Genomic DNA, 22,146 nt, shown 5'->3' on the forward strand with positions numbered 1-22,146 from the left:
CTCAGAGAAGGAACCAGCAAACTGGTAAATATGAGTGAAACACTAACTTTGTTTATCTCATACAAATGTGAGTGGTGAATTTCCAAATCATAGAAACTCCCTGTGTACTTCTTGTCCACTGGTAATTAGCCTTGTATTCATTGAAGTAGTAGTAGCAGTGTCCATATCCCGTGTGGGAATGTAAACTTTGCCGTTCCTTGAGTACTTCCACTCCGTCATCTTCGGAGGAGAAGTATCTTGCTCAAGGGCTCCACCTTGAGGCAGGGTAGGGTTTTACTCCATCACCTCTCCAGCTGCTGTGTGAGCGCTAACTGACAGTCTGTTGGTCATGAGCTCCTCCAGGCCAGAAGGTGAAAACTGTTCTCCATCTGCTGTTATGGGACAGTGATAAATGCACTAATCCCTGTAGCGTAATGAGTTAACCCCTGATATTTGCGCGTGTGTGAGTGTCCGTGATTGCGTTTCACATTTTAATGGATTAACCTCTACTGTGTTTATATTATGCAGCTGATAGATTAACTTGTGATGCTCCTGTGTATAATTAGATGATTAGCACGCTGCTATATGCCTTCTGTCATGAAAGGGGTATGCTGTTAGCACCAAGGCTGTCTGTGGTACAAATGTAGATTTACTCAAGAACTGAACTCAAGCACACTTTTGGGGTACTTGTATTTCATTATTGTCATTTTATGCCGCTTTGTACTTCTACTCCAATTCATTTTAGAGGGACGTGTTGTACTTCTAATTAGCTCATTTTGAATACTGGACTTTTACAGTGGCAAAAAAAGTGAGTGAACCCTTTGGGATTATTTGCATTTATGTATAAATTTGCCTTCGTACATGGTCAGATCTTCATCTAAGTTGTAATTATGAACAAACACAATGTTTTTTTACAAAAGACAAATACATGCAAATCATTGTGTCCGTACTGAATACATGTTTCAAACATTCACAGTGTAGTGTGGAAAAAGTCTGTGAACACCAAATGACATTAACAAAACACTAACTGGAGTCAGGAGCCATCAAACCTGGAGTCCAGTCAATGGGAGAAGATTGAAGGTTTGGGTCAGAGCTACTTTGAATTCGACCAGTTATTAAATCCAAGGGTTCACGTACTTTTTCCAACAGCCCTGTGAGTGTTCGGTAAAGACATGAAAGATTATAACTGTTTATGTTTTATTAGTGCAAGCACATTGTGTTTATCTTGGCTTATGACTTAGATGAAGATCAGAAAATTGAATTCCGAAGGGTTCACACTTTTTCTTGCTGCTGCACTTTGCAATTTTTATAGTGTGGTATCGCTACTTTTATGTTGCTAAAACCAGAGCACAGCCTGAATACAACAACCCTGTACAGTATGAACTGCCGTGTGCCTTTTACTTTTCAAATGGCCTATAATTTAAGAGAGCACGATTGAAACGTAATGCTGCTAAAATGATGCCAGCTAACGATTCAGCACAGGTTGCAGGCCTGCGATCAGAGATAATGATGAGCGTGTTTGTGTGTGTTCCTGTTTTCCCACCCTATAGGCCAGATTATGAGTTTTCTCTCAGCTCTCTTTGTTTTTGCCTGTAGTGGATTTGGATCAGAATATAGGTTTTGTTCCAGACTGGAAACACAAGATAAACACACATTAGCACATATGGCCACAGGCGCACACACACACACACACACACACACACACACATAACCTAACCATAACTACCACTTGCCTAATTCTTACCCTAACCTTAAAATATGTCTTTACTTTAGTCCCCATAAAGTCCCCATAATGTGACTGTGTAAACAGATTAAGGTCCCCACAATGTGGACACACACACACACACACACACACACACACACACACACACACACACACACACACACACACACACACAAACACGTACATACTGCATATACCGTGTCGTGCTCCAAAGCCCTGTGACCTCAGTTATTAGCTTTCCTGCCAGATATGACCGAGGCCAACTGCCACAATAAATACACACAGCCTCTCTCACACACACACACACACACACACACACACACGCTCTCTCCCCTCATACTTTCTGAAGGATTAGGTTGTTGCTGGTGCTGCGGGTACCGGTTCAGAGACAGAAATCAGTGGCTTGTCTTTGCTCATTGACAGAACGCGGCTACAGTTCACAGGCTGGTTTACTCCTGTTTTAATCAGACACTGGAAGGTTGAGATGTGATGAGATATTTCAGGCTTGCAGAGAAGGTTATGTTGCAGATACTGTATGTGCTGTTTCCGTTGTGGCGTATCAACATGTTCGTTGCACTTATTCAGCTTCTGTTGGCTTAAATCAGAAGGCAGAGCTGGTCAGACTGGTAGCGTCACTGTGTCTCATTGAGGGTGATAATTGAAGGTGGTGAAGGTGTTAATTGCAGCAGCAGACATATCTTTCGGTTAAAAATATCCACTCCTCCTTCATTGTTATTTCCCCTGCTCAGTCTCTCTGTTCATTGCTTCTGGTCTGGAATGATTTCTTCTTCTTCTTCTTCTTCTTCTTCTCCTAATGTTCCAGACTCGTCTATGTGCTGGGCTGTTCAACTTCCAACACTAAAATATGTCTGTTCACCTTCAATTCAGCCAAAAATGTGAAATGAGCCCACAGCTCCATTCCTAAAACTCTTTTGGTCTCTGACTGCGATATTTTACTGTAGATTTTGATAAAAAAAAATTGAATTCTTGAATTGGCTGAATTGATGGTGAATTGTTCTGGTTTCCCACAAGACAGTAAAAAAAAAAGGAATTACACACATTCAGCCTTCACCGGATATTTTGTCAAATAGTTTTACAGCAGCAAAGAAATTTGTACTAAATACTCAAATTGCAAACCTGCTGCTGGATCCCAAAAGTTTATCGATTGTACAAGACAAATTCATCAGCACCTCAAAATGACTAATAGAGTTGTTTTTAAAGAGCTGATATCACGCTGCAGCAGAAGATTGAAGTGAGCCTCGACCAGGACCACAGGCTGCAGAGTTTATCAGATCATTCTTGTCAGACTGATGCGAGCTGTTAGGATAACATCAGAGATTAATCTGACATCAGATGCTGATGCTTAAATGAGGTGGATTGTGGATGTTGCTGAAGGCAACAGAGCCTGAAGAACAGCCTCTTATTGAGTAACATGAGTGTTTTCAATGTTACCTGATTGCTGGATGTATTGAAATTGAAAAGTGAGGTTTAGGCGCTTGTGCGGAAACCAAAAGCTGCTCTTTCCTGTTTTCTCTTGGTTTTCCAGTTTCCAGCCTGTTCTTTCCTCACTTTTCTGCCTTCTCTTCTTTTCCTCCTCCTCATTTCCTTCCTCCCCCTTCCCCTCCTCCCCCTCCTCCTCTTCAGTAAAACCATCAAGGTGAAAATAATCGACGACGAGGAGTACGAGAAGAACAAAACCTTCTACATAGAGATCGGAGAGCCTCGCCTGTTGGAGAGCAACGACACTAAAGGTCAGGAAGGGGGTGAGCCTCGTGACGCTGTGAGCGTTGAACCCTTGAGTGTCCGCCATTGTGCAGAGGCTGCATGTTCTCAACACGTGGACTGTGACAGTGAACATGCAGCAGGTTGTGGATCACCTCAACTCACCACATCCACCACTCCACTTTGTGTGTGTGCGTGTGTGTGTGTGTGTTTTGACTTTTTTTTTTTTTTTGTGTGTGTACATACCTTGCCATGCTGTTTGTTTTATCACGCATGCATTTACCACCTCCCTCTATATATGTGTGTGCGTGTGTGTCCCATACAGGAAGAGCATAACCCTTAGGATCTTAGACCGGGAGGAGTACAATAAGCAGTCCTCCTTCTACGTTCTGCTTGAAACCCCCCAATGGAGACGCAGCGGGAAGGAACGGACAGGTGTGACAGCCAATCAGCACTGAGAACGCACTTAATGAGGTTTTAGTGGATCCCGAATCAACAGGCCAATCAAAGAACTAAATTCCAGTACTTTTTTTATCACTCACTGATACAGCACTATATCATATCACACTGTAGTCAATGCTGTTGCTGTGATGTTATTTTCCCACATTCTTTGGAAGTGACAAAGAAAAAACAGATCTCATCCTCAGCAGCAACAACCAGTACAACTCCAACCAAATCCATACTACACACCAGTTCACACCAGTTCTAAGCAGGTGTTGAGTGTGTTGAGTATTCACACTGGAAAAGTGACATAGAGCTTTAAACTAACTGTGAACGGTGGGGAAACAGCTCCTGAAAGTTTAAATGATGCACTTTACAATGGTACAAGTGTATCGATATCTGTCAGCAGAAAACAGTAAAGTGTCTTCTTACCTTTAGGGCTGCAGCAAGCAAATATTTTCATTATTGATTCATTTTCCAATGATTTTATTTATAACTGATGAATCATTTAAGAGAAAAAATTGAATAAAAATGGCATTCACAATTTCCTAGCGCTCACAGTGACGTCTTTAGTTTGCATGTTTTTTCCAACCCTTAATCCAAAACCTGCAGATTTTTTTTTTATGATCACATATGACAAAGGAAAGTAGCAGATTTCCTCACCTGAGGGAATGTTTTGTATTTTTGCTTGAAAAATGACTGAAACGATTTGTCAATTATCAAAACAGCTGCCGATTCATTTTCTGTCAATCGACTAATCTTTGCAGCTCTAATTTCATACTAACTGCAAACACAGCACACTGTAGTTAATAATGCATGCAGTTAGTTTGTAGTGTAGGGCTTGGATACACTGAAGAGCACAACCAGAAACCCAAAGCTGGAGACAAAGAAAAGAGACATTACTGGTTAGATTATGTTTATGTATTTTGTATCAATCATTTGTCTTTTATGCAAAGCCTAATATGATAGGGCAGAAAAGAGCACTTTACAGTTGTCGAGAAAAAGCACTTTACACCTGGCAAAGCTACAAGAAATAAAAATCATATTTCCAAAGTGACAAGACGCAGAGCTGCTCCCCAATCGCTCATTTTTAACAGGCCTGTTGATTTGGGATTCACGTTGAACACACTCCGGGGCGATTCTGTTGCTCCTTTCTATCTCTCTCAGTTTTTCCTTCGTTTTTTTTTTCTACTTTCCCTCCTCTGCTTCTCCTCAGACACAAAACTCAGTGGGAATCACACCTGTCCTCTCCTTTCCTCTCCTTTCCTTCTCCTCTGTCCTGTTCTCTCTTTTCCTCCCTCGTTCAGCCAAGAGCTTTTCATGCTTTCAGATCAGCCCTCTGCAGGTGTTTGAAAATGTCACTGCTCACTTCAAAGTGTTCTCATACAGCTGGATTGTGGATTTCTGGCACAAAAGAAGACATATAGAGATAATTCCCAAGAGTGTGTTCACTGTGGATATGGCTATGATGTGGATAGCATTCATGGGAGGCATTCAGGAAATAATAAAGAACCACAGCACAGAAATAACAGTGACAATGCAGTTTTAGGCAAATAGCATAAGAAAAAATATTGTCATCATAACAAAAAGTAGTGCTGTCACCAAAGGTGTTATGGGGTTTTTTTTGGGGGGTTGTATACAATATTATCAACACTTGCATCTGCCTGGAATATTATACTAGAGTTGAGACAGCATCAAAAAACTGCATTGTCACAAAACGGACAGCGGGGCTTTTCTCTTCAGCTCATGAAATGTTGATGTTTTGGACCAGAGATGGTTTGAGCCTAACGAGTCCTTATACAGCCCATAGTTCTGTTTTATCGTTAGCTGACCTCTCGCAGGCGTAGTCATTATGACAGGACCAAAGGTGGAAGTCAGGTTGGTATAAAGAGCGACAAAGTCCATGTGATGAGGAGCTTGAGCTGGATGGATGGACCCACAAAACACAGGGCTTTCACACAGGAACCGCTCCCCATTTGAAACCAATGGTCCTTGTTGTTTGTCTTACCCCTCGACATTCCCCGACATTAACTGTGTGTTTATTATAGTAACTATGACGACAAAGTCCTCCAACCTTAAGAAACTTAACCAATTCTTGTGCCTAAACCTGACTAAACTATGACTGTTCCATAAGTTTGATCACGTTATTGTAACCGTGACAACAAAGGTCCTATACGCCCGCCACCATAGGGGCGCTATTTCAGGAGATGCTTGTACTGTATCAGAGGGTTGGGACAAATGACCTATAGCTACGGATTTGTTGTATGAACTTTGTCTCCTCTCCCAATCAATCCAGTGAAATCTGCCTCCTAAAACAAACCTCTTTCCTATATCACACATCAAGTCTTTCTCTCTGCTGAGGGTGAAATGATAGCCACTAAATTATAATAGAAAATATGATAAAACATAAAGTAGACCTTGTCTTCAGTCTCATTTGAATCACATAATAAAACAAAACCTTTCCTCCTCAGGGAGACCATAAAAACTTCCTGCTTTTATTACCAAAGTAGTGTTACGCCATAACGCAACGCATCATTGTCGACTAATTGTGCACATTGGTGCATTGAAGACAGTGATCAAGATGTTTTGTATCAGATTTGCCTTCAAATCTGAACAGGTCTCCATGTTCTCCTCACTTTACTGTGAGTATTATGTTATATATTGATTTACTGGTTTTAATTCAAATGCAAAGATGCAAATGAAGTGATGTGGGTGATCGTTATTAAAAGCTGCTACAGTGCTCTCACTGGAGTGTGTGTGGTTTCAGGTGTGGGTGTGTTTGCGTGTGTCCTCAGTCACACACGCTGCATCTGTGCATCTGTTTTCCACTGTGTTTATCCATTATCTCATTTGAGCCACTCATCTCCCTGCTTTTCTATTACGAGCTAATGTAATATAGAGATGTAGAATCACAGAGGACTTTCCACTTGTTATTCATTGCCTTTCAAACACACACGCAAACACAAAGAAATACACATTTAGTATAATAACAGAATATTTTTATATTAACATCGAGGCAAATAGCAGTTTATGTTTTGAAAAAGATAAATGTAATTACCCACAAATGAAATGCATGTTGATGTGAGGTGGAATCAGCACACCACACTGTTTTCGGGGGGGATTTATGTCCTTAAACTCACTTTACCTCGACTGGGTACACTCATTAAAAGTAGGTCTATCTCTATCACACACAGACACACTCTGACAGAGCAGTGCTATCAGTGTGTTAATGGCAGTGTGTGTTTACCAGGCATCAGCAGTGTTTATAGTGATGAGGGGATCAAAGACGAGGGCTGGATATCACATTATCACAGTCAGGAGATCAAACACACCTCCGGGACACAAACGCACACACACACACACACACACACACACACACACACACACACATTGTACGGGCTACGGTGTGTGTCTAACGAGTGTGTTTTATGAGCTGATCTGGTGGTTGTCTCTGTACTAAATTAGCCACGCACAGACCTTTTACAGCTTTGGCCCCAAGACATGTGTATGTGTGTGTGTGTGTGTATGTACAGTTTCTACACATACGTATAGCATCATGCACTTGCTTGTGTACACATGTTTATCGGTCATCTGTATGTGTATCTGTGTGTTCGAGGTAGATCCTCAATAGTCCAGAGTCAGTCTTTCATAATATTACTCTTATTTACTTTTGTTGGTAAAATTGATCAAAATACAGAGTCATTTTTCAAACTGAGCACGATAAAGTAGCGGCCCTATAACTTTCAAAAGATAACATATTTCTCAACAGTCAATTTGGAGGAATTATGTGGAGATATGTTTCCGATTTCAGCTTTTAATATATAGATGTTTTAGTCCCAAACTATGCTGCTTTAAAGGGATTTGAGATAGTAATATCAAATGTGCTAAATAGATGTTTTGACATAGAAAAACAATATTTTATTAAACTAGACGAAAGAAACATCAGCTCCTAATGTCTAGAATTTGGGAAACTGTGGATGAAATCATGTTTATATTTCAAAAGTATTTCAATCTGATCCAGTCGGGGTTTCACAAACTAGTCAACTGATCGATACGAAAATCGCTATTAATCAATATCAAGTCCTGGACTAAATTAGTTTTGTCACGTTTGTAGTTGGACGTTTTTCAGTTTCCTTAATTAAAAGTTAAAATGCTACTTAAGTGGTAGCATTGAAAGGTTCTGCACAGAACCACTGCTGTGATTGTCCTCATCACTAAGCTACACCCATATATGCAGTGTGTGAACTTCACATAGTTGATAAGTTCTAACCATCGGACAGACGTGTTTCATCTGTATAACATACTGTATGTGCCATTTATGGCTGAGACAGGTGAATCTGTGAAAGTACAGACATAATGACAGTCTGTGTTTCCCGTGTCTTTCCATCTCTAGTTGTGTATCAGTGTTTGCGGATGCTTTGCCTTCAGTAAATGAGCTCTTCTCACACAGGGCGCCCTGCAGAGAGACTGTGGAATGTAGAATTGATTTTCTCATTTTGGCAAAATCCGGCATATTTCAAATAGGCTTTTAAGCATCCTGCCCCCGAGACAACAGCTGAAAACCAACCAATGGAGGCACGTTCACTCTCTCTAATGTTGATTAATGTGAGAACTGTGCCTTGAGATATTAATTCCAGAAAGCGGCTTTAGCATTCAGGGAGTGTGAGTGAGCGAGTGAGAGAACAGAGTCAGCGTTTCTTATTGGAATCCAGAAGGTCCCGTTTCATCTTCCATCAAACCGGGACTTCAAATATTAGTGAAGAGCCTCTGAGCCAGAGATAAAAGCCTCATGTTCTTTTCCCTTCTTTTGATTGTTTCATTTAGCTGTTTTTTTGCTGTAAGCTGAGGAGGTTGACAGGATTAATGTACTGACTAAACAAGCACCGGATCGGACTTTGATTTGCTGTACTGATATGAGGCTGTAGACATTGTAGAGCCAGAAAGCTGGGAAAGAAATGATTGTAGTTCAGTACACAGTCTTGTAGCTATTTGACTTTACTGAGAGCAGGAGAGATGTGAAGGACTTTTACTGGAAGCAGCTGAATGCACGGCGGAGGGTTGCAGACTGCCCTCCTGTGAAAAACAAGGCCATAGGTCATCTGAGCAGCAGGTTATAATGACCCATAGTTACGTTTAGTTGCTAGGCCACATCTGGCGGCCGTAGTAATTATGACATCAGCAAAACGAAGACGTTTGGTGACGTATAGAGCGATGACGTCGGCGTGAGGAGGAAGTTGGGGTGGGTGGGTGCTTCAACAGAACACAGAAATATCACACGATTCCCAGTTTATGTTGTGTTTGTGTTTTGTCCATGACCATTCAACAAAATTAACCACGTTATTATGGTAACCATGACAACAAAGACCATCAAATGTTAAGGAAGTACTTATTTAAACCCAAACCATAAACTTTTCCTAAACCTAACCGAGTACTTCTTGTGCGTAAACCCAACCAAGTCATTTCCATTGCTTATTGTAACCATGGCGGCGAATGTCCGGTATACCACTGCTGGTACAGCCCTCCGCCGTGCATTCAGCTACTTCCAGTAAAAGTCCTTCATGTTATTATTGTAACCATGACATCAAAGATTGTCTAATGTTAAAGAAGGTACCTATTTGAACCCGGACCACAAACTTTTCCTAAACATAACCAAATAGTGTTTGTGCCTAAACCTAACCAAACTGTTATTGTAACCATGACAACCATGGTCCAGTACTTGTATCAACCATAGGGTCATTATTTCAGCAGACGCTCCTATGGGTCGTATCAGATGCTTGAAAAAAATTTACCTCTAACTTTTTGAAAAGTACTAAATGTTAAAAGTTTCATTTTCTTTGAACAAATGTGTTTTGAAAATCAGCCACCTCAACTATAAATTGCTGAAAATACAGACAAGAAAATCAGTATTCCTATTCCTTATCAGATTTGGCCAATCTTTCCACCCCAGTCTGCCGCCCCACAGATCATCCATGGTAGAGCTGCTACAAGTTCTCATTCATTCAAGAGAGGATGAAAAGGCTTGTGATTTACTTTTCCGTTAACCTATTTCATCCTCTTCTATTTCTGGCAGAGTTTTCCTTCATGTCCCAGAATGTCTTTCAACAGCCCCCGGAGAGCAGGTGTGAACTTGCATCTAGCTTTGGTTTGTTTGTGCAGGTGTAGCCCGAAATTTAGTATTTGCAGGTGGAGACAGATATTCAGTCATCTGTCAGTGTTGTTAAGGATATGAAGGGTAGATTTATTTCTTCTATTAAGGAAGAAAAATGCATCTCTGACTCCCTCTGAAGGTGTTTTGTGTGATCGCATCTTTCATGTAGGAGATTTTCTTTCTTTTTTCTGGAGGTAAAATCTGGATTCACTGGGGGCTTCAGAAGTTTTTCCAGAAGAGCCTGTGATATTGCAGGTTTTTAACTTTGGTCCAGAGGAGCCTGAGGACAGCAGGAGGCGGAGGAGAGTTCACTGCAGCCTGTGAACCTCCGTCAGTCATCTGGTTGGGAGAAAGTGCAGCGTGAGGAAGGAACAGTGCTGAGAGGGAAACCAGCTAAAAACACACACGCCCTGCAGAGGGTGACGACCCCGTGTCCTAACACACACACACACATGTGCGTGCGCACACACACACACACAGTATCCAACATGCACAGACACATCCAATATACACCCATAGAGTGCATACATTGCAACATGTGACCACACAGATGCAAACACATGTATCTGTGTGAATATAGTGTATGTGACAGATTTTGTCTGACAGCAATGTCCTCTCCTCTCATCCTATGATCTTTCTCTGCCCTGTGTGTGTGTGTGTGTGTGTGTGTGTGTGTGTGCGACCATATGTGTGTGTGTGTGTGTGTGTGTGACCATGTGTGTGTTTAGTTATGCAATAGTACTTAACATAATTATTAGCTCCAGCTTTAATCAAGACAACAAACAAACAAAACAACATGAATTAATCGGCGGTCGATGGCCACTTGTGTGTAAGTTCACCAAGGTCACTTTCTACTTAGCCTTTTCATTAGTGCTGTATGTACAATACTCTCTATAATGTACAAGCTAATTGAACCCACTATACACACACCACAATAGTAAACAACATTAGTAATACATTTTAATGAGGTGTTGTGAAATAGTGTCATTAAACAAATCACCAAACAATGTAAATGAATGTATTAGTGTGTTTATTATTATCGTAATATGCAGATGTAAGTGAGTAACCTTCACAACAGCAGTGATTAATGATCTTTGGAAATGAATGCCATTGTTTTGTTTCTTTTTATCAGTCATTTGCAGCACTAAATAAACGAGTAGATGATGGAGCAGAAGATGATATTGATTAGACTCTAGATTAGATTAGATTCTCATCCTCCTCCTCCTCCTCCTCCTCTCCTCCTCTTCATCTCCCTGCTTTTCCTTCTCCTCATCGTCATCCCCTCCTCTCTACAGTGCTGTACCTGCTGGTTGGACAGGCGAGCCTGTCCTCCCCAGACAACAGACGTGACTCGCTGAAAGCCTGTCAAGTCTTTAAAAGTTCCACTTGTACTTTCTCCTCCTGCTCCTCTCCTCTGCTTCCTATGGGACTCTCCAAAAGTGTGACAGTGTAACAGCTCCTTCCTCCTCCTCCTCCTCCTCCTCCTACTCGCCTCGTCTCCTGCTGTACTGTTTAATCCTGTCAAAGATGGTGTCTTCTCCTGTCTCCTCCCTGTCTTCTCTCTCCTTCTCCCCGTCTGCTCATCTCCTCCTTGACACAGCGCAGAAGTTTCTTCCCTCTGCTCCTCCTCTTGTCTTTAAAAGGCTGACAGGTTGCAAAGATACACCCCTCCCCTCTTACTCTTCCCCACTCTTCCTCTGCCTCCACTGATGGAACCTGAGTCCATCAAACATGACAAGGTGTAAAAATCCTCTTCTCCCTTTCTCTCTCTCATCTTCTCTCCTCTCTCCTCTCCTCCCCTCTCGGTTTGTCGTTCTGTCTTTCCTCCCTCTTTACCCTTTTTCCTCCACCTATCGAGCCGCTCCTCCTGCCCCCCCCCTGTCATCTTCTATCACCTCTGTAGAACGAGGGACTCTTATCAAAGCATGGCAAGGTGTGAAATCCCACATACACATTAGACACACACACATGCTACCTCCTGTCAGCACGTATTGACCCGTGTTTCATCCAGACACATTTTCTAATCTAAGAAAAAAATAAAAACTCAATATTCAATCAAAGGTTCATCACTGCGTTTCATTGTGCTCAAGTGCAAACGGAGCACCACACTGTAGAAATGATGCTAGAAAACATCCAGGTCATGTGACACGCTGTCTGACTGCAGTGGAAAGCAAAGATGTTTCAGCTGCTCCGGACGTCATAATGCTTTAGATATGGGGATGATGGCGTATGTTCCCTGACCGGCTTTAGTTGCTGCATGGTTTGTTTTGTTTTATTTTTATTTTGATCAGAGACAAAAATCATGTGACTCATAACAAGCCGCCACTGGCTTTCTGCCTTTCTGGAGAAAAGAGTCAGAGTTCATTCAGTTTTCGGTTTGTTGGCACAACTTAATTTTTTATTGAATGTTGATCATTTATATTCTTAAGACTTCAAAACACACAATCCATATTTAAGGCAAAGCGTTTTTGGGTTTTTTTTCCGGGAATGTCCTCTTGTAAAAAAACGATCCCTTAGGTCGACTGTAATAATTATGACATCAGCAAAGGAAGAAGTCCGGTAACGTAGTGTAAAGAGCGGCGAAGTCTGCGTCAAGAGGAGGTCGTGGTGGATGGACGGGTCACCAAAATATATATATATGACACAGGAGAGCGTTGTTCGATTCCCATGTGAAAGTAGCAGTTCATGTTGTCTATTATCCATGAGCGTTCGACAAAGTTAACCATGTCGTTATTATTGTACCCATGACAACAAAGATTGTCCAGTGTTGAGGGAGTATTCATTTGAAGCCAAATCACAATGTTTTCCTCCACCTAACCAAGCCATGGCCATTATTATAGTAACCATGGTAACAAAGTAAGTAGGTACGCTGCTCTCGGTATAAAGTTCGTGTTTATTATTAGTACAACCAAGATCAGGAGCGCCTGCGGCCATACGGGCGCTATTTCAGGAGACGCTCCTGTAGGTCATATTAGAGGGTGGGAAAAAAACGACCTATATGGTCGTTCAGGTTGGAGGAGTTGTGGGTTTTTACAGTGCATGCAACATCTTATACCAAACTCAGAGAGGAGACATATAAACACAGAGGAAAAGAGTGAAAGAACAGTGGTAGTTGCATTCAGAAATTTGAAGTCAAGATTTGCACATATCAGAATGACGACCCGCAAATTAGGACGATGTAGGAATGTTCTAGTAAAACAGATAATAATCCTCCTTTCAGAGGGTGGCAAGCAAAGTACTTTATGAAAAGTGTTCTTGTAAACCAAGCATTTGAAAGCTATGTTGTCAAGGCTGCTAACCGAATAAGTACTGTGCTTTTTGTTGGTTTGCTGTGGCTGTTCACCGAAGCTCATTACAACTGAAACTGAATCAGTAAAGAGGGAAAGAAGGAATTAGAGGAAGAGGAAAACTCATCAGAGGTTTTAATGCGCACAAGCAGAGACAAAGAGGATGAAATGACAGTAGATCAAAGGAAAAATACAGATTAAGAAGGAAGGAAAAATGGTTATGTAAAAAACAGGCAGACATTTAGGGATAGTACAGAGGTAAGATCAGATCCTCCTTGTGTTTTGTCTCCATTTATTGAAAGATATACACAGTTTCTGTGAGTGAACGTAAAAGAAAGAGCGCCCAGTTTGAAAATACATTTAATTATCCTTTAATGCTGAATTCCCAGTGTATTTAGACACTTAAGCAATAATCTTCTGCATACACACACACACACACACACACACACACACACGCACGCAAAGGGAGGGTAGCTAACAAGGATACTGCCAGGTCATGTTCATCCCACATGAGGTTTAGTGAAGGGTGTTAATTGGGTTCATTAAATCACAATTACATGGTGTGTAATTGTGTGTGTGTGTGTCTGTGTGTGTGTGTGTGTATGAATCAAATTGACTGCAAATTCGAGTTAGCTAAAAGTGAACCGTGAAGGGCATGTGAGGTGTAATCCTCCTCAGCCAGTTCAACTGATTTTCACAGCAAACCATTGACAACAGTGGAACACGTCCGTGTGCAGTAAAACAAACGTGTGCAACATACAGGCTGTGAAATAGCTCTCGATTGTGATTTTTAAATGCTGTATAAACGTGTCGTGCTGTCACCTGCTGCTGCATCAATGCAAACCGTCACAGGACATTCAGATAATTATTTTAATTGACCATCGCTGAAAGAACATGAGTCAATAGCAACACAGGCGCAGAGCAGCAGCAGCAGCGGCAGCAGCTTGAGTGTAATGTTCACATAGCAACAGAGAGATCAAATTCTGAAGAAAAGAAAAAGAAAATGACAACATGCATTTACTCTGGGCCTCTTCGTGTTGCCTGCTGAGCTGAATATGACAGAAAGAGAACTCGGATATCGGACTAGGCGAAGCAGCGCTGCCTGATGGATGATTTAAACTGTAAAATGTTATTCCACAACACGAGCAGAGCAGCAGAGCCGACCAAAGTAAAACAGACTGTTTTGACCGTTAACATTGATGAGCATGGATATGAATGAGGAATGATTGAGTAACTGTGTATGTCCCAGCTCTCCATGTTCAAATTACTGCAAGCCTGAGCGCGTGCAGGCTGTGTTTTTTACTGAAATATTAATGGATGCCACATTAGAGTCCAACAGAAATCCCAATTAATAATTCTGCTTTGCAGGCAAATTGATATTTATATTCATTACTGATAGTTAAATATAATACATAAGATAAAAATAAAGGAAGAAAAAGAAAAGTTTTTGGGGAAATATTAAAAACGCACCATTTCAGAGGAGTGTGGGTGTCTGTGTTTGATTGACAGCAGCTATAGCTCCACAGCAGGGAAACACAGACAGTAATCAAACTCGCACTGCAGCTTAGACGCCATGGGCAGACGTCATGTTGTTAACAGTGGTAGCTGAGGCGCGTAAGGACCACAGCAGCATCAGAACGGACCAAAAAGACATTTGAAGGTAACTCAAAGGAAGTCTGTTTGGTCAAGATGAGACGTGTCTTTGTGAGTTATATTACACAGGAAATGATAGCAGGAAAGCTAACTCGGGTTGCTGTTTAAGGTCTGGGGCTCTTGTGTTGTGTAGCTGTGACTGTCTGCCGATGAGAGAACAGTGACGTTAATTTGTTTGATTAGATTTGATTGGTTGTCAGAGAGATAACAGCTCTATGGCTGGTCACTGCAGAGACAAGGGGCACAATTATGAAACGAAGAAACAATTTCTCATTTGTTGAATTTTCAGCTGGACTTTTAAGTATTGACTCATCTGAACTGTAACAATGTCACCTGAGTCACTGTTGCAGCGGCCTCTGTTTTGTTTGTGTCTGGGAGGCTTCAGTTGCTCCTCTTCGGCTCTCGTGCTTCAGTTCTCTCTCGTTTTGACGAAACTGGACCTGGCAGAAATTTACATGCGTCTGTGGAGGGGTGTGTGGTGTGTATGGTGTGTATGTGTGTGTGTGTGTGTGTGTGTGTGTGTGTGTGTGTGTGTGTGTGTGTGAGAGAGTGTGTGAGAGTGAGTGAGTGAGTGAGATATAAGCCCCATGCTGCAACTCAACTGAGGGGAACAAATGACCAATGAACTGGTGCAGACCCACAATGCACTGCACTGTAATGGAAGGCAATAGCATGGATAACTGTTCCCCCATGGAAAATTTGATCATGGCCTTTCTCTCTCCCTCTTTGATCCCAGCAGCGAGTTCAGGCTCTACAGTGAATCTCAATTACTGACACACACCATAAAGAGAAGGGGAAAAGAAGAAAAGGGAAAAGGGGGGGGGGGGGTATAGAGAGACAAGGATAATGAGGTGATAGGGGAACTGGAGATATATTTTCTTTTAGTAATGCTACTATAATTATTGAACAGTGTAAACCTAATTAGATAAGTTCAAACCATAGTCACAGTCTAATTGTTAATTCAAGAGGTGAAAATTAAAAATCACTTTACTGAGTTCATTTCAAAAGATTCACCGTCTTTTAACCAGGAAGTGACGAGCTGTGTGTGACGGCGCTTTCAGTGAGAGGGACAAAAGCCTCTGTTTCAGTCGGTGACAATGATGATTCAGTACACTCAGTACCTCTAGTGTGTCTTCACCCACAACCTGGTATCTTAACTGCTAATGATTTGTTTTTATTGAATCTGGTAAAGAAATAAGTCTACAGCAAATGCTCTAATAACAAATAGGTTTTTAGCACTGTACTCCAGAGTTTGAAAGATCTGCAGCGGCCAGATGGGGTTCTGTCACTGCACATAAAAATGTAAAATTCCCCCTCCATCCATCCAGTCCATAATACTTGACACAAATTGACAATTACTGTTCCAGTAGGGCTGATGTAAGCCTCCATATTTTGAACACAAATGTCTCAAGTTTTTGTTAAAACCTAATGAGATGAACCATTACAAGGAGTTCCTGCAACTTTTGTTGGTCATTACTATGCTGTTCATTTATATAGCTGCAACATGTTATGTCAGCTTTTCACATTTCAAGTTTTGTGACATTAAAAACTTCCTGAAAAGAAAAAAAAAAACACTTTTCTCCTACTCCACCACTTTCTCTAAGCTGGAAACCCTGTAGGTTTTGTTTGCTGCTCTGTCAGTCCAGTTAATTCCCAGTACCTGCGCAGCCTGCTGCTCTCCTCATCTAACGCTGCTGTCTGTCGTTCCCTTGTTGTGTTTTCAGAGGAGCAGCTGAAGGAAGAGGATGAGGAAGAGGAGGCGCTGACAGGAAAAGATGAAGAGGAGCGCCGCATCGCCGAGATGGGCCGCCCCATGCTGGGCGACCACGTCAAACTGGAAGTTATCATAGAGGAATCATACGAGTTCAAGGTGAGGCAGGGAGAGTGTTTGTGTATGTGTGGGGCATGTGATAACATGAATGACAGTTATAGGACTGATTAGAGGTTAATCAATCCAGCACAGATGGCAGGCGCACATGTTTTAGTGTGCAGTGAAAATAAAAAACCCTGCTGTTGTCGGGCAGTGCACTGGCTCCAGTTTCTTTTAATATAGATCCTGGATAGAGGCGAGACAGTCAACACAGTGGCCTCACATCATTAATCACTGGTGGGGCTGTAAACACTGAAACATCACAGAGATACAGCACACATCAAGGAAATTCTACAACTGACGAGCAGCAAGACTGGCTTTAAATTGCTCACGTTACTGAAAAGACACAGACAAAGACAACACAAACACACATCCCTCCCAGTTTATACTCACACACTCACAAACCTCTCTGATACATACAGGAAGTAATTGTTGTGTGTGCGTCCTTTCCCTGCTCTCCCTCTCCCACGCAGACTCTTAATACAAGCGTAGATCTAATTACCATCCATGTTACATTTTGTAGTGTGTGTGTGTGTGTGTGTGTGTGTGTGTGTGTGTGTGTGTGTGTGTGTGTGTGTGTGTGTGTGTGTGTGTGTACTAATGCATGTTCCTTGCTGCTGCTCCACCTACATGCTCACTCTAGACAGACAGTTAATAACACCCAGTAATAGCTCGCCACTTGACAGGATGCTATACTTTGTCAAGTAGTTTTGCACATTAAAGTGAGTGTGCGTGCGTGTGTGTGTGGAACTGAATCCTATAAGTACTGCCCATTGGCAGGTAGTGGAGTGTAACAGTGTGAGTGTCTGACATAACAGACTGAAGGGGAAAAAAGAAAAGTTGCGTCAATAGAAAATAAAAGTTTCCTTTTAAAGGGATTTCAATTCAAACAATGAAAACAAACAGAAAACTGATGAGTTGTGATTGTGTTTTAGTGACAGGTAAATCGTGCTCATATGGGAGGAATTTGAAACAGGCAAAAAAAAAACTATTGGTTTTTTTAGTCTGAAGTCTTTATCAAGCTCTCATCATTATCTGACACCAGTGATGGAATAGATGGTTGTCAGCGGTGACAAATGATGACAAAATGAAACAATCCATATACAGCCCTGGTACTTGTAAAAAAAAAAAAAAAAAAAAGAAATGTGTGTGTGTGGAGTTTTCTGTACACATTCAAGGTGTGTTCAGTGGCTGAACACGAAACTCATTTTTTGCCTCGGATTGTTCTAATTTGACGGCTGGACCTGTTTTTGCACTCCCTGTTTATTCGCCCTGAACAGCCCAAGCACCCACTCTAGAGACAGTAACTGTAGCTAATTAGCAACGTACAGACTGTGCGCCCGTGTGTTATTGTCACAACTCAGTCTGTGACTTATCTCAGGTGAAGAGTGGGTCTCTAGTGGGTGTATTCTGTTTGAAGTAGACTTGTAAAGTCGCTGCGAAAATGCTAATTTCTCACTCATTTTCAGCTCACACGGTCACGCCTTCGCCTCAGCTCATGGCGCCCAGGGCCAATTCACAATAATCGTCTTTCCACTGACTTTACATGCGATTGCGCCGCTTTTAAGATTCACTTCACATTTGCTCTAAATGCACCTTCAGTCCAGAAGCTCTGATAAGACAGAGACACAGTGAGGAGTGAATCACGAGTTGCTCACTACCTCTCTGTGCTTGTGCTGACGCTGCGGTACAGTAGAGGGAAAGAAGCTGTGAAGAGACATTTTTGACAACTGTATGAGAGTCTCCCTCCCCCTCAAATTGCTGCCATTACTATTCAGTAAATGCATTTGAATGTGTACATGCCCACACCGGCCCATCTGAGTCTAAAGTAAACAACCGAGGGAGGAAATGGAGAAGAGAGCAAAGGAGATAAAAATAACAGCGTAACACAGAATGAGAAAGACGATATGACAAGAATCTACGTACGGTTAAATAAACTCTCCACATGCAATGGTCAGAGTAGAGCCAGTTGTGTGCGTGTGAGAGTTTGTCCACAGAGTCAGCGAGGCCGTATTTACACCCCTAAGCTCCATTCAACACAATTAGCATCCCAGTTTCCCTCTGAAGTGGAGAGAAAAAGGAGAGAGCAATCCCCACCGCTCCACTAATTAGAGTGTGATGTGTGTGTGTGTGCGTGCATGTTTGTGTGTGTGTAAGCCTGAGTGTTTTAGTGTGTTATCTCAATCTGTCATAGTTTCTTTCTTGTGGAGAAAAGAACAAAGGTATAGAAATCCAAGGAATGAAGGAGATGCGGGATGAAAAAACAGGAAGGATGAGAGGGAGGAAGAATAAACTGGAGGGATGACAGGGCAGTGTGTATATATGAAGTGTTACATTAAACAATGTTGAATTAATGTCACATACATACTGATACTGTGCAGCCGGACATCCAAACCCACAGAGCTCCATTTTCAGTTGATCATGGAGTTTCTAAACATACCAAATATTTCTGGCTGAATTCTGGGGAATGCTTATAAAATGATGCTTAAGTCTTCTAGACTATTTGACTTTGACTGAATATTGCAGCCATAAAAACACAGAGTCATGGGTTTGAATATGTCACTCAGTCCACGCTGGTATATATGTGACACTGAGTGGAATAAGATGATTTATTTTCACCGTCACAGAAGAGGGAAAACTGTGTGTGAAGGGGGTTTTGTATTTTTAAAAATGAATATATCATTATCAAATGAAGTGCAATACAACCACAACAAGAGAGTAAAAACAAGCATATGCCTATGTCTCAGAGTGGTTACATAAGTAGTTCTAGTTTTTAGTTTCACATTTCCCCTGACGACTTTAAAACATTTATTCTGAAAGGACAGTGCCAGTTTCCTGTTTTATGCCATAAAGCAATCCAGCAGATTTCTCATGCCAAACAAATGACTAAGTCTCTCAAATGAATGAATTTATGACATAACATGGCATCCTGAATACTGTGGTGTATTCTGGCTGGTGTCTCTAACCATTACCATCCATCTCCATCTGTCCTCTGGCAGAATACAGTGGACAAGCTGATCAAGAAGACCAACCTGGCTCTGCTGGTTGGAACCAACAGCTGGAGAGACCAGTTCATAGAAGCCATCACTGTGAGCGCAGGTAAGGCCAAACGACAGGTGTGTGTGTGTGTGTGTGTGTGTGTGTGTGTGTGTGTGTGTGTGTGTGTGTGTGTGTGTGTGTGAGAGGGTGTGTGTCATATAAATTCTTGTTAGCTTGAACAGCTGTGCTTTTATCTTCGGTTGAGTTCTGTGTGGTCCTGTGTTCTAATGATCAATATATCTGAAAATATCAAACATCTTATGTTGAATGTGTGTGAATGTGTGGCTGGCTACTCTAACGCTGGAGAAAAATGAAGTGGGCTGATTTCATCCTGCCATGGAGTCAAGTGTGTGTGTGTGTGTGTGTGTGTGTGTGTGTGTGTGTGTGTGTGTGTGTGGGTGTGTGTGTGTGTGTGTTCATGATTTTTAATGGTTACTGGAAAAGTGAACTGGCTTGGTTTGATGGTTTGGGCAGACAAACACTGACCAGATGGGAGATTATGTGGAGAGTGATTGTGGGAGCGACTGCGTGTGTGTGTGTTTCAGCCCCCACAAAGTCAAGGGTGTGTGTGTGTGTGTGTGTGCATGTGTGTTAATGTGTGACAGACAGGGCTTGAGAAAGATGGGAATATTCAACACTAAAGTCTTGTGAGTGTCAAGATCTTTTATAAGCCAAGATGGTGTTAATGTCCCATGAAGAGGGAGAAAGAGAGGATGCATGTGAAGAGCGAGAGATGAGGAAACCTGGTGTGAGAGAGAGTCCATATATTATGCAAATAGAGACTGATGGAGAGAGAGAGAGAGAGTGCATGCAGGACTGTGAAACAATGATGAATAAGAGAATGCATGCATAAAGAGAAATATAATGCCATACAGTTGAAGAATTTATGTATGAAGTTTTAGCAGGTTGAAAAAGAGAACAAGAGATGGAAAGAATTCATGCAACAAGTAAACTGGTAAAGAGAGTGAGTGGCTGAGAGGAACGAGAGAGGAAACTGATGAAAGAAAGAGGCAAAGTTTTTTGGGTTTTTTTTCTGTTTCCCTGCAGAATCTTCACAGCTGATTGGTTACTAGTGGTAACTTGCCCTCTGGAGGCAGGATGATATTACAGCAGCTCATCAGTGGAAAAGGAGGGGGAAGAGAGAGAGAGCAGAACTTCAGATAACAGGAGGTTCATTGTTGTGGTGTTTCTGCTTCAGAGTTCCCCAGTCAACCCGACATGCAAAAACAAAATCATACTAATCACTGAAAAATATAAAAATGATGATGACGTGAATTTTGCTGGGGTCTGCATCAAACAAGCCTGTTCCCTCACATCTGGAGAATATGACTTGTAGGCCGGAGCATTTGGATATTGCACTCGGCCATATTGCGATTTTGATAATGTTTTTCGATTAATTGTTCAGCCCAACAGTGACGAGAAGTTTTCCTTGTTAGTCTTTCTCCCTCCTCAGGTTACTGTTGATGTCTGAGTCTTAGTTCCAGGCTAGCTGTTTCTCCTGTTCCAGTGTTCATGCTAAGCTAAGCTAACATGCGGCGTTGATCTTCTCATGAAACTCTCTCTTTAGTTTTCAAATTGCACAATACACTATGGGTACATTATATACCTTTAGCTGGAATAGTTTGACAGTGTGAACAGTATTATGTCATTATCATTTACAATACATCTTACTGTCGGTGTGTAATATTGTAGTTGCTCAAACGTGCCCCCCTATCTGCTGCTCTGAGTACGACACGGATTCATCCCTACTGCTCCTGCCGCGCTGCATGCAGGGCTGGATGTGTGTGGGTGCTGCCAGTGATTATTTCCAGAAAAACTGTACATTGTTTATTTACCGCAGCTCAGACTGACAGGAGCACGTTGAGGATACACTTTCATGAACTGCTTATGCAAGTAGGAAAACTATTAGAGAGGAGCAAGTCACTGTTAACACTGTTAATCGGAGCAAAACATTTTGTATTTGTGTATATGAAAATAGCTCTAGATAATCACCGTGAATAAAAAAAAAAAATCACCTAATTTGTTGCTGCCATCTTTGAAACTGGGTTTCTGTTCGAGCATTGTTTGTCTACAGACTGCTCAATCACTTCAGCGCCTTCAAATAACTTTATCCTGTGGGTGTGTGTGTGTGTGTTTATTTGTGCTTTAGTTAGCCAGCCTGTCAGCCGGCCTTTGTTGGCGAGCTGATGCCATTAATGAAAAGGCCTGTCTTCACTCTCTTATCTGGGATTAGCTTGTCTAGGCTGACAGACTGCTGTGTGTGTGTGTGTGTGTGTGTGTGTGT

At 41.8% G+C, this 22,146-nt stretch overlaps 1 protein-coding gene across 12 annotated transcripts in view; it reads left to right on the forward strand.

Moving 5' to 3' along the window:
* slc8a1 (solute carrier family 8 member A1) overlaps positions 1 to 22,146 on the forward strand; it is a 124,250-nt gene that overhangs the window by 85,590 nt on the left and 16,514 nt on the right. Inside the window, exons 4-8 of one of the 12 annotated variants that reach the window (XM_022752871.1) lie at positions 3,347 to 3,453; positions 8,724 to 8,730; positions 13,024 to 13,048; positions 16,686 to 16,823; positions 19,823 to 19,922. In XM_022752871.1, the coding sequence (XP_022608592.1) occupies positions 3,347 to 3,453; positions 8,724 to 8,730; positions 13,024 to 13,048; positions 16,686 to 16,823; positions 19,823 to 19,922 (377 nt within the window). Of the gene's footprint in view, positions 1 to 3,346; positions 3,483 to 3,553; positions 3,568 to 3,749; positions 3,860 to 5,455; positions 5,473 to 8,440; positions 8,461 to 8,723; positions 8,731 to 9,672; positions 9,681 to 12,877; positions 12,892 to 13,023; positions 13,049 to 13,502; positions 13,523 to 16,677; positions 16,824 to 19,822; positions 19,923 to 22,146 lie in introns of all 12 variants that reach the window. The other 11 variants (XM_022752876.1, XM_022752872.1, XM_022752875.1 and 8 more) reach the window with 11 other exon arrangements.

The sequence above is a fragment of the Seriola dumerili genome, unplaced genomic scaffold (genome assembly GCF_002260705.1).
Source record: "Seriola dumerili isolate Sdu_G_001 unplaced genomic scaffold, Sdu_1.0 BDQW01000187.1, whole genome shotgun sequence".
NCBI lineage: Eukaryota > Metazoa > Chordata > Actinopteri > Carangiformes > Carangidae > Seriola > Seriola dumerili.